Source organism: Lacerta agilis, chromosome 5 (assembly GCF_009819535.1).
Source record: "Lacerta agilis isolate rLacAgi1 chromosome 5, rLacAgi1.pri, whole genome shotgun sequence".
NCBI classification, from domain to species: domain Eukaryota; kingdom Metazoa; phylum Chordata; class Lepidosauria; order Squamata; family Lacertidae; genus Lacerta; species Lacerta agilis.
In genome coordinates, this window is record NC_046316.1 from 1047656 (window position 1) to 1060955 (window position 13300).

Here is a 13300-nt window from a genome sequence, read left to right on the forward strand (position 1 = left end):
TCCAACTTCACACTTGGAGGGGAATCTCAGGAAAGGTTTTCTGAAACATTTGGGAGGGCTATGAACTATTTTCAGTCTGTCTGATCCCATTTCTCCACATTTAGTGCTTTTAATGTTGTGCCATTTGAACAAGTGGCTGTGTTTTAATTTTGGGTCTGTGCGATCCATGGGCATAGCCAAGGGGGGAGGCAGTTGCCCCCCCATCAATACAAATCAATACAAATCTAAAGTTCTGCCCCCCCACAAAGGCCTGCCCCCTAACGAAAATCCTGGCTACACCCATAGTGTGATCATTTCGTAAATATTGTGTTGAGTCAGTCAGGACTGGTGGAAGCTAAACAAGCTTTTCAAGAGGCGGTGTGGCCTTTTCTATTTTTTTTAAAGAGAGGAGCAATCCATGTTGCTCAATCCTTTAAATTCTCATTCCAGACTTGCAGTTAGCTTGCTATTCAGCAAAATATGTCATTATCTCTGTCTCCATTACTCTTTGCATTGTTTCATTTTTCAATCTTATCCGACATTGGTCCTTGAATCAAGGGGATGGAGCAACTCCCCTGTGAAGAAAAGGTAGCAAGCAGCGTTTTGGACTTTTTAGTTTAAGGAAAAGGCAAGGAAGAGATGACATAATAGAAGTTTGTAAAAATAGGCAAGGCAGGGAGAGTGGATAGAGGAAAGTTTTTCTCCCTTTCTCACAACACTAGAACTCATGGACATGCAATGAGGCTGGATGCTGGAAGATTCAGGACAGAGAAAAGAAATTACATATTTAAAACTATGAAACTCACTTCCACAGGAGGCCACCAGCATAGATTACTTTAAAAGAAGATTAGACAAATTCATAGAGGAGGAGAGGGCTATTGAAAGCTCCTAGCCAACAATGGAGGCAGCAGTGCTTCTGAACCAGGTGCTGGAAACCCTTCCTCTTCTGCTCAGGCCCTGCTTTCAGGTTTCCCTCCGGCATCTGTTGGCGAGAACATGGGCTGGATGGGCCACTGGCCCGATCCAGCAGATTTGTCTGATGCTCTGATGTTCTTTTCTCTGCAAAACAACAAGAAAAATGCCACCCCACGTGCTCTCTGAAAGGATTAGCTATGAGGGATGTGGTGAGGTAGCCCTACCTAGAATAAATTGCTATTAAAGGGACATCAGTCCTAACTATTTGGCTATATTTCTGGAGAAGATGGCATGCTCAGGTGTCTCCTCCCTGATGGGCTAATTTTTATATACAGGAAACAAGTGTATATTGAGCTGCCACTGTTTTTTTTTCTGAGCAAGCTGTTGTTAGATAAGCTCTGCTACAGTAAGAAAGGATTCAGCCCAGGATTCAAAGCTTCTGTGCTTGCATGGGCTGTCACTTGGTCCAAGTTAGGCTGACCCTGAATATGTTTGTGAAGTGTCAACCCTTGGCCTTTGTCTCCCCTGTTTTATGTTCTCATGCCCTGCACAGCTGTGTAAGCATCATGCAGTGTAGACCCCATGGCCATCTCAGGGGTGAGTTACTTGGAGGCCACTGCCTTGACCCCTGCCAGGTGTTGCTCCAGGTCCTTGTATTGATGTCACTGCCATGGGCAGGAAAACAAAGTGGGAAGCACTGTGATAGGAGCTGAGAACTATTGAGCTACTCAACAGAATTGCATAAAGCTGGAGGGTGTAAAGAGGTAACGTGTAGCAGAACGGACTTGGGCCGTCTTGGGCAAGTCTCTCTCTTTCCTTATGTCACCAGCAGAGAACCTGCAGAATGGGAATGCTGATACAGGACTGTTGTGTTGAGTTAATGCAAGTGTGTCACTTCCTCCAATATTGAACACAAATATTGAGAGCTGATAGGATCAGACCCAAAACAGTCACTGGGAAACAACAGGGGAGGTGCCAGCATGGTCAAGGAAACCCCAAGATTTACAAAATATTTTTAAATGAAAGTGCTAATGTCCCCAAAACCAATTTGGTGAGAAATGATTGTGCTCAACAATCATGGAATGCTGCAGGTCAGTTGGAAACGAAGAACAGAAATTCTGTGTGAGAGGGGAGACAGGGAGGTATAGGTACAGCAGGGCTTTCCTTTTATTGGGAGAAAAGATGCAACAGCAAATGACCCATTTCAGATGTTTCCTTTGGCCCTAAAACTTGTGATAACCTGAGAGTTGCTTCTGAGGAAACATGTATAGGGTTGTTGTGCTAGTCTGTGGAGCTGCCCCATGCAGCTTTTGCATATGAGCCACGTGTGGCCGAAGTGAGGGCATTTTTTACGCATCAGCACACTCAGCCACATGGGAACTGCAATACCATGGTGCTCTTCTGCATGGCGGTGGCCCGTATGTGAGTACCCCACCCCCACCGGCAACAGGAGTCTTTTCTATTCAAACATCACTGTGGCCTGTTGGTTCCAGATGTTCTCCATATGTTTTTGCTTCAAAGGTAGTGATTTGGGGTGACTAAATTGTTGTTTTTTAAAAAAGAACTTATTTTTTTTAGTGTTTTAACTGTTTTAGCCGAGTTGATTGACATCCTACACCCTTTCAAAATGTGTTGGGGGTTATTTGGGTTGTGATTGTTTTTATTTTGATTATTTTGTGGTTTTATATTCTGATTTTTTTTCCTGTGAACCACCCTGAGACCTGCAGATATAGGATGGTATATAAATTCAATAATAATAATAATAATAATAATAATAATAATAATAATAATAATAATAAACACCGCACACACCACAGAAAAAAAACTATTCACACTCCCATGGTTTTTCACAGCTGTTTATAGTCAATTGTCTCTCCTCTCTTTGTGGTGACCATTTCTCCTCTGCATAATTCTTCACTGAGTGATCTCAACACATCAGTGGTGCTGATATGATGACATTACAGGGCCATAGAACAAATCAGTGTATGTCCCTGCTACCATAACTTTTAATTTTATTTCATTCTATAAGCAAATTTGGTTCAACAGAGGGAGGGCTATACTTCTTAGTCTGCTCACATGACAATCATAGAGAATCAGAATAAATTTTAAGAATTTAACTTTTAAGAATAATAATGATTGTCAAAAGAGGGAGGGGGCTTTCAATTTTTACTAAAAAAAATTGTTTTACAAAACTGGTTAAGCACTAATTCACACATATTGCAACCATGTGAGGTAACACCAAGAGGAAGCAGCTGCAGTGAAGCTCTCCCTGTGAGTTTTTGTGATGGGGGCCCATCTGTGCAGACACGTCACACACATGGGGTGCCTACCAATTAAGAGTCCTAGTGTGATGTCAGCCACATGCAGTGGCTACAAAACCAGTAGTTCTTTTTATGAACTCTGTGTGACCTCATCAGATTAAAATTTGCTGTGATGCTGCTGTAACCAGATAATATAACCTTGGAGAGTTGTGATGGGTATGTATGTATGTATGTGTATGTGTGGCTGAAATTGTGTTTTTTTGTTTTGGCTTTGTTTTGGTTTTATGGGATGGCATTCAATTGTACTTGTACAATGACAATAAAGAAATCTTATCTTACTTGACTGGGTGTATGTAAGAAATTAGCTACCAAGTGTTCTTTTGAAAATATTGGTGTGCTGTCAACCATTGTTTAGCTTGTTAATCATCTGATTTTTAAAATTGATTTATTACATTTAAATAAATACATATCACACCAATGTCTTATTGTAGAAGTCTTTTGCAATGCCAAATGAAGTATAATTTGCTGCCATTCATTGTTAAAAGGGTTTTTAATTTCGCTATAGCAGTAACAAAGCAAAAACCCTCAAGAATAAAGATGTATGCTCATGATTTGCAGTCCCACCTATTAAAATGTCTCATCTCTGAGTTCTTACTTGTGCTGCCCTAGAAAGTACATTTTGCTGGTTACAACTAAGGCAATATGTACACTACAACCTATGCTAATGCAAAGTACAGATTTTGAGTGCCCTAACCAATCTACAATTCGAAGGATTTGGGGATAAAAACAACATTACAGCTGAACTGTAGTATAATCATAGCCCACAACTGCATATGTGGTAAACTATATACTTTCTGGTTTCACAACAGGTCACACAGATCGACCAAAAGCTGAATGACATCCTGAATGCTCTTGAGGCTCAATTTAGCAAGCAGCCATCAGCAGACTGGACACCACCCTCAGCTACACCAAGAGCTAGGCGGTTGCGGTCTTCGTCAGGCTCTCCTCCGCTGAGCCGCAAGATGTGAAAACAACTCAACAGTATTGCACCATCTTTCTCATTCTTTCATAAATAGCTGTAGTTGGTGTTGAGACCCAAGTTTGCAACTGATTAAATGGATCCATGAACAGAAAGAGTAAGACACAAGGCACCTTCCCACAGGCCCTTTTAAACCTAACACCTTCCTCATCCTGTCTTCCTTCATTTCATCAAATGGAACCAACAGGAAGTGGTGACACTCAGCAGGAACAGAGGTAAGAAACTTGTTTGAGAGAGAGGCTTCACCAAGAAATAAGATTAGTCAACTCTGTATGTTAGAATGAGTTCATTCCTACAAAAAGAGATGTCAAGGCTTGTCTGGAAACCATCTTCTGATCTGGACATTCTTCCTCTTGTTATCCGGCTGAGGACATTAGCACTCACTGATGAGGGAAATGCACTCTGTACTTGCTCAGAGGCAGTTTCATCTGTTCATGTGTATTCCAAAGTTGACCCACAACATTGAAAACATGCCATAGGCAAGCCCTGGCTCAAACAAAGCCCTGGGTTGACAAACCTTGTTTTCTAGTAGCGAGATAACTCTGCTACAGTTTTCAAGCAAAGGATCCTAATCTAGTGAATGGTTAAGACATTACCTCATCACAAGACACCAGATTTTTCAGGATATATGTATAAAATGTGTTGAACCATACACATGTGTAATAAGGCATGACTACCCAAGGACAGTAGTGGTGTGAATTCCCCTTTAATTTTCCCACTACCTTTCATAGTTTTGAGTTTTCCAGTTAGTTTTCAGTGAGATAAATATTCTCCTTTGTGGAAAATTTCTGTTTTCCACATGGTGGAGGAGTGGAAAACACCATAAATTTATATTTTCAACCTTTTGATTAGCAAATTATTGACAGCCATACTCTGTGTCACCGAGGAAAACTGTGTAACACATCAAGGGAACTGAAGGAAGAACCTGTGCTATTATTAGGAAACAGTGTTTGCAATGAGACAGAAACAGGTTGAAATGAAGAGCAATAGTATTTTGAATACAAATATTTTAATACCTGTAAGCTGCACAAATGCCCATTTATAAAGTTAAATTTCATTCATAATAATAATAATAATAATAATTTATTTGTACCCCGCCCATCTGGCTGGGTTTCCCCAGCCGCTCTGGGCAGCTTCATAAGTGAGACTGAGGGTATGGAAAACCTGACATTTTCTTTCTGCCGATGTTTCTGCCTTTCTACCATCTGGTATCACATGATTTTTGTAAAGTGGATCCAAATTATTATTCTGCTTCCTCTGCATATTATTCACAACTGTGCATCTCATTCCACATTCAAAAGACAATATTGAATTATTTTTGCATATTGCATTCACACTAGTATCCAAACTTGTCCTTCATGTTTTTCATTCAAAGGACAGATCATTGCCTATACAATTGACCTCATGTTTCAGCCATTTGCCCATTATGTTCCTCCATTTTTAAAAAATCAGCAGTGAAATTCAAACCTGAGTAGATCCAAATTGTAGTTGTGTTGCCCATTCAAATGTTCAGGCAGCAGTACAGATCTGAATCACTGTAATGTATTGCAAGTGCATTATTTATACATCATAAAGCAACACAGGTCTACACCCTTGTTGTTGCACATTCCACGGGAAATTGGCTTGATTGTCACAGGCACATTGAAGCCATTGCTTTTCATACATTCAGCAACAATGTATGAAACTTATATTGTGGATATGGAGATTCATTTATTTTTTGCTTTGGGAGGAGGAGGGCCCATAGCTCAGAGATAGATTCCTTTAAGGTCATTTGCCCAGGTGGACAAAGCTGAGTCTGGTCCACTCCACCCAACTCATCTACCCAGGTCTCAGTCATACAGGCCAGGTCAACTCCCTCATCCACTGTTAAGTCAGAGGAGTGAGGTCTTATTATGAACCAACCAGCTATTTAAATGAAGCACCACTAAGTCATCTCTGGCAGTATTGCTGTATAATGCAATAAACATGTTAATTTTTTTGAATGGACATGATGCAGATGGACACTAGCTGTTATGCAAATAAACGAGTTTTGTACATATGAAAAATTATGGCACTTTTAATGTAACTTTGATTGTTTATTGAATACTAAAGTACCGTCTCTTTGAAATGTCCATGATCTGTACATTGCCTATGTAATAAAGTATCTTGTACTTCAGAAAAGAATTCAAATGAACCAATTGGAAAGAGTTCGCGTTTATTAAAGCCTCTTTAGACATTCCTTTTGGCATACAGTTTCTCTTGGAATTCTCCAGCTAGTTACCGGTAGCATGATTGCAACATGAAAAGATGGCTTGCATGTGTAAATGTCTCCTCACAGATGTGACTCCATCTTAGATAGAACAATCACATTGGCTCAAGTACAATGCTTTCCAATGGACTCAGTTCACCCATACAGTTGCTGTTTGTCAAGGGTGGAATAATCCAGTGTAGCAAAGCAATGTGACATGCATGCACATGTGTGAAAAATCCCACAGCGGGGTGAGGAACCTCAGGCCTAGAGTCAAATGTGGCCACCACGGCCTCTCCATCTGGACTTCAGAATGCTCCCCAAGCTACATCCCCACACTCCTCGAGCCATACTCTTCACGGACCCTCAAGGGCCAACGTTGGAGCATGCTGTTCCGTAGTGATGTCACGATGTGACGTGATGACATCACATATGTCATGTCATGACAGAATGGCTCCGGCACTGTGGCGGCAGCTGGACCAGGGCCTCCTCACCCCCACCTGCCCCCACCACCTTACCTCTGGCACTCAGTCCCTGGTCCAGTTGTTGCCATGACAGGGGGCCACACACTGGGGCAGGGGGCAGAGGCCAGGCACCTATGGGCACCCACAGCAAAAGGTTTGTGGGTGTCCAGGCACCTGGAGCTTCCTGGAGTTGGTGCCAGTGCTGACCCTGCTTGGGACCCTCCTTGAGTGCTCTTGCCACTGAATTATGCTTATAAGCAACATGTGACGCCTATTTGAGGGCTCCTGCTTATTCTTTAGAAAAAAATACCTGCATACTGCGATTCATAAAAAAAAAATCAAAGCTGTTAAAACCTGTAAAATATGGTAAGAACAACATAATAATTAAAACATCATTAATTGGCCATTAGCAGGTGTGTTTTTCTTAATTGTCTGCATAAGCCTGGTGGCAAATAAAAGTCTTCTGCAAATGCGTGAAAGTCAGCACAAATCTCTATTGGAAGAGCATTTCACAGGAATTATTGGGCCAATAATCCTGAAGGCTCAGCTTCTTGTTGATGTCAGATGAGCCTCAGAAACTCCCATTTCCTCTCACAGTTCCCAGGCTGGGTTAACATTCAGTCCCTCTTTGCAGGGGACTCTGAGGAATTATAGCTCTGTGAGGGGAACTGCGGTTTTTTAATGTTATCGCCCCTTAAAAAAGTAATGACTGCCTTAAAGTGACAATGGTGATGCTTTAAATGTATAGTGCAGATGGGGCCTAAGTCTAGTCCAATTTATGATGTACAAAATAAGCTTCATGTGAAGGTCAAGTGTCCATACTGTAATAATTAAAATGATATCGAGGATGTATACAGCACACAGGAAGTTCTCGTCCTATACATTATCCTAAGAATTGCCTCAGTAATTTTTTAAAATGCTCCATAACATGAAACAATCTTATTGTCCCCCATTGCAGACTGGGGAAGGGCTGGGAGGGACAAGCTCAAGGCTGAGGTTAAATTTGAACTCAGGATTTCCTGGCTCATCTCTTGCACTGTTTGCCACTGCACTATTCCAGTTTATGCCTGAAGTTGTACTTTACTTCGTGTTGCCCTATTTCCCACAGAATACACCCCTTCAACCCTCAAGGGAACACTCAACCTTAAACTATGCTTGCATTCTAGCTGCTACTGGTGTGATGAGCTTTCTCAACCATGTGGTAAACAGTCTCATAAGACTTAAAAGAGCCAAATTGCCATCTTATCTAAAACAAGCTTATTTGCCAAAATACCCATTATGCCATATTGGTCTTTATTATGGTTAATTATGGCTCCTGAGTCACTGTCGAGAGCAGAGTGGTGTCTGCCGTCTTTCCGTAGTCCTTCAGAGGGGGCAGACTGGATGGAAGTTTAACATCTTCTGATGTCATTTGATCTCTTCTTTTGGAGGGGCCTGGTGGGGCATGAATCAAAGTTCATTTTAAGCTTTAAAAGCAAAAGAGGGCTCTGTGCCCTGTGATTAATGCTGATCCTTTATATCGGATTTTGCACTCTATGATTAATGTCTCTTCAATCAAGGTTGTGAGGGTTTCCTCTCCATTTTAATGAAGCAACCCTCATTTGAAGAAAGAGTGTCTAAGGCAGACTTTTGCCTCAAATGTTTCGTTTCCTCTATGTGCAGTTTCATGCCTCACAAAACCTATTCCTAGCATGGCCTCAGATACATTTATGTACTTTCCTTAAGATAAAATACTATGCCACCTAACCCAGTGGGTTCTCACAGTAGCTTACAATACATATATTCCAGTAAAACGATAGTACAATACATATAATAAAATACAAATTATTCTTGTAAAATAATAAGCATTTAGCCCAATATTTTCCCTAGAGTAAACCATGCATCTTTTTTAAATAACTTTTTATTGGGTTTTATAAACAAGAATAATGTTATATAAATACGTATACCAAGTTTTCTCATGTCATTTGTATATCACAAAAATAGCATAATAAATGTGCAGTAATATCCACAACATATGGTTCATTATTAGTGGTCAATTATTAGAACCAAGTTCTTGGTTCATGAATTGGTTTAAACAACGGGGAAACCGTACCTGAGCCAGGTGCAACCCTGAAGTGTTGACTGAAGCAGGAGTTTGCTTCCTTTGGGTGGGTTGTGCACTTCTTGTAGGAAGGCAATGTGTGCTTTCATGGTGTTTACATATGAGGTGATGCGTTTTCTTTTGATAGGGTTTCCCAACTCCCCCTTTAATGTAATTGTTTTAAGCTAGCATCTTGCTTATCTACTTTATAGGATGATTCCCTGCAAGCTCATCTGGGTTGCCCTGTATCTCTCACCCTGTATTGTCTATCAAATCTTAAATTGCACTGAACTCGAGTGTGGTGGGTGGGGGAAGAGGGGGGTTGGAATTAGATTTGGGTTAAAGAATGGGGGGTAGATTACAGAAAGTAGCCTATCTATCTATCTATCTATCTAAAATCATTCAAGTTGGATGTTTGTTAACGATTGGTTTTCTCCGTAACCGCTTGACCGATTCCGTTCAAATTTGGACACAACGTTCAATGGCCATATGGGAGTGATCATATGTAATTAGATTGTACAAATACCACACCTTTGACAGGTAAAAATGTGGTTTTTGTGCAAAAAATAGCGCCCCCCAGTGGATGTTAAACACCACACCATACCCGTCTCGGCCCCCCTCCTCTTCCTACGTCACCACAACCCTCCCCCTATTCCTCCTCCTTCTCGCACCTCGAGAGCCACGAGGATGGGAAAAGCCATCTCTACTTCCCACTGCCCTGCCTGAGGCGAGAGGGCCCGCGAAGACCCGCAGGAGAGCCTAGGCTGCAGGGCGTCCAGCGGCCTGGAGCCAAACGCGTCCCCTCGGCCAAGTGAGCACTCGGCTCGCCCGTTCCTGGCAAGGGGAGGCGACTAGGCCTCGCAGGCCTCCAAAGGAGGAGTGGGGTTTGCAGACTGAGGTGGAGCTGGCGAGGGGAGCCGGCCGAGGCCCGTGAGGAGAGAGAGAACGTGTGCCTGCAAGAGAGAGAGAGAGAGAGCACACATGGACAGTCGGCCGGGCAGAGGCGGCAACAGCGAGGTTTTTCCTTGGGCCTGAGGGGAGCCTCCCTCCCTACTGCCCCTCCCGTCTGAAGATGCCGGGCGGCGGCCCTGACGGGCGGGTGTGTGCCGCGTGTGGCAGCTCAGAGATTGAGGTGGACTCAGCCCACGGAGACACGGTTTGCACAGCCATTGGCTCCGTCCTCGAGGACAACATCATCATCTCCGAGGTGCAGTTCGTGGAGAACAGCGATGGAGGGTCGTCGGCCGTCGGGCAGTTCATCTCCCTTGACAGTGGGTGACGGGGAAATGAAAGGAAAGGATAGAAAAGGGGAGACAAGAAGGGAGAGCCGGCAAGGGGCCAGGAGGGCTGGCAGGGCACGTGGGGCAGGGGTGTCTGTGACCAGATCCTTCTGTGAAAATACGGACGTCCTATCTATATATATAAAATCATAAAATTTGGATGTTTCTGACCGATCACATACTGGTTGAGATTGGGGAGAGTCACGAGACGGTCGAGACGTGCCATAGAGACAGCCAGGGGAAATGAGCTCAGAAACTACGATACTAGAGAAGCAAGAAAAGCTGTGCAGAACCATGTGCTTTCTCTTTTATATTCTCCTTTCCCATTTCACCAAATAAGCCACAGCATCACGTGGCCGGGTCAGCTAGTGTATTCATATAGGTCTTTATCTGGGGTATCTTGGACCATCTGGCGCCTAGCCGGTTGGTCCTGGGTCTCAGCTGGCACGGAGGGCCTTGTTTAAGGACAGGCCACCCTCCCTGTCGTTTGCAATAGGGAGTGGTCAGTGAGACACGTTAAGTGTCTTTGTGACACCTGAGTTGGGTATAAGGTTTACACACAAAAGTGGGGATAGGGTCCAGTTAAGGGTGGGAGGTGGGGTTAGGGATTTGTAGAAAAGAGTTAAAAATTAAAGGCTGTCAAGGGTGTGTTCAGAAACAGAACAAAACAAAACAAAAACAGAAGCAAAAGGGGGGAAAGGAGAGGAAGAAAAGGAAAAAGAAGAGGGGGAATTAGAGGAAAATAAAAAGGAGAAAGAAAGAAGGAAGGAAGGAAGTAAAATAATCATTAAAAAATTGTGGTGGTGGTTCTAGTTATAATATGAGGTAAAAGACCACCAAAGGGGGGGGGGGTTAATATTGAAAGTGGATGGGGAGGTTTATGTATGTAGGTGTAGGGTGTGTGTTCTCTTTAACATACAAATCCTTTATTCGACCGATAGTCAGAAAGAAGAAAAACATTTCTCAATACAAAATTATAGAACTAAAAACATCAGAGGGATACACAATTAAAAATTAAAAATAGGACAGCACTAGTAAACGTCATACAGATAACCCACATCGAGACATTCGATTTTGCGCTTCCGACACTTGAGTGCCAGGAAGAGGAATTTAGCCACAGATAAGGCTATTTTCCCAGTGGGCTTATTCAGCAGATATGCTACCTGCCTTTCTCTTAAACGAGAGCTAAACTGAGATAAATATGGGGCTATGAGATACTGCCTTAAATCGTTATAAAAGGGACAACTCAGTAGAATGTGTTCTGTGGATTCTACCTCTCCTAAAGCACAATGGCACGTTCTCTGATCATATGGAACTCCTCTAAATCTTCCCCTCAAAACCGCTGAATCAAGAACGTTCAGTCTTGCCGCAGTGAGAAGTCTGCGGTATTCCACATAGTGGATATCCGCCAGGTAACAGGCTGGTGCAGCCCGATACACCTGCTCCCCCAGAAACATCCCAGGTTTCACGCGGGCTATGTCCTCGTGTCTGGCGATATCCCCCAATCTCTGGGCAATCACCGCTTTAGCGTGTTTATAAGTCATGGACTCTATATAGAGGGAGGACAGTCCGCACTTCTGCACTTCCTCCACCACCTCCCCTTCCCATGGTGATTTAAAATTATCCTTCAGTATCAGGGGGGCCAAACCCACCGGTCTAAAGCACAACTTGAGCCATAGCCATAATTTTGCCTTCAGGGCCACATACCTAAAGGCTTGGCAGCCGGTCTCTAGTCTCATGACCGCACCCGCAACGGAAGGGGGGATCCTGAGAATGGCCCTAAGGAATTGTGACTGGATAGATTCCAATCTTTCAAAGTCTCTACGTGAGCCCAAAGCAATGCCCACCAGTAATAGTGGAAGGACTTTCATTTGGAAGAGTCTCAGGGCAACTTCCACTGTTTGTGCCTGTTTCTTGGCATACAGGGATCTAATCAGCAAGGCTGCTTTAGATGCATTTGTGGCTATATATTCTCTGTGTGCCAAGAAAGACCCGTTTGATCGTACTACCTGGCCCAGGTATTTGAAGCAGCTAACCTGCTCTAGGGGAATACCATTAATCGACCACGAATGGAGTTTCGGTCGAGCAGCAAAGACCATTATTTTGGTCTTGGCATAATTAAGTTGGAGCTCATGTTGGATCTCGTATTCATGAAGTGCTCGAAGCATCCTCCTCAGCCCAATGGGGGAAATAGCTAAAAGGGCAGCATCGTCCGCATACAGGAGGACATTCAAAGCTCGGCCTGCTAATTTTGGAGGATGGAAAGCAGCATTGGCCATATGAGCCACTAGCGAGTTAATATAAAAATTGAACAGGGCAGGGGCAAGCAAACAGCCCTGTCTTACCCCCCTAGTGGTGGCAACCGGATTGGAAACTAACCCCTTATTATCTAACCTAATTCTCAAGAAGGTATTTGTATGCAGGTTGATAATCAGGAGAAGAAGACGGCGGTCGATAGATGTCGCTGCCAGTTTTGTCCATAGCTGGTTCCTGGGAATTTGGTCAAAGGCTTGCTTAAAGTCAATAAAGGCGACATGGAGAGCTTTTGGGCCTTTGCCAGCATACTTGTCTGCCAAATGGTTCAGGATTAGAATTTGGTCTGTTGTCGATCTTCCAGGGCGAAAACCCGCCTGTTCCTCTGCGATGATATTGTTGTTCTCCATCCAGGTCGTTAGTTTGTTGAGCAAGTATCTTGAGTAAATCTTCCCAATAACGTTCAGCAGGCTGATTGGCCTAAAGTTGGCCGGATCAGTGCGCGGACCTTTCTTGTGTATTAATACAATTAGCGCAGAATTCCAACTTGGGGGGAAATTTGCTGTTTTGTTAATATAAGTATAGAGTACTGCTAAGAGTGGGCACCACCAATCCTTGTTGGCTTTGATGGCATCAATGGATATAAGGTCATCTCCAGGTGCCTTGCCCGCCTTAAATTGGTCTATAAGTGTTTCCACTTCAGAGCAGGTAACTGGGTCCCACTCAGGCAAGGGGCCCAATTCTATCCTTCCTCCGCCAACAGCGTGGGCTGCATATAGGTCGGAAAAGAAACTTTCCCAGG

The 13300-nt window shown here is 43.3% G+C and overlaps 1 protein-coding gene across 3 annotated transcripts in view; it reads left to right on the forward strand.

The window, feature by feature from the left end:
* Nucleotides 1-6357, forward strand: part of LOC117046421 (potassium voltage-gated channel subfamily KQT member 1-like) — a 293603-nt gene extending 287246 nt beyond the window's left edge. For all 3 annotated transcript variants that reach the window (XM_033148232.1, XM_033148231.1, XM_033148233.1), the window contains one exon: nt 4025-6357. In XM_033148232.1, coding sequence (XP_033004123.1) covers nt 4025-4183 — 159 coding nt within the window. In that variant the 3' untranslated portion in view covers nt 4184-6357. The remainder of the gene's footprint in view (nt 1-4024) is intronic.
* Nucleotides 6358-13300: the final 6943 nt, after the last annotated feature.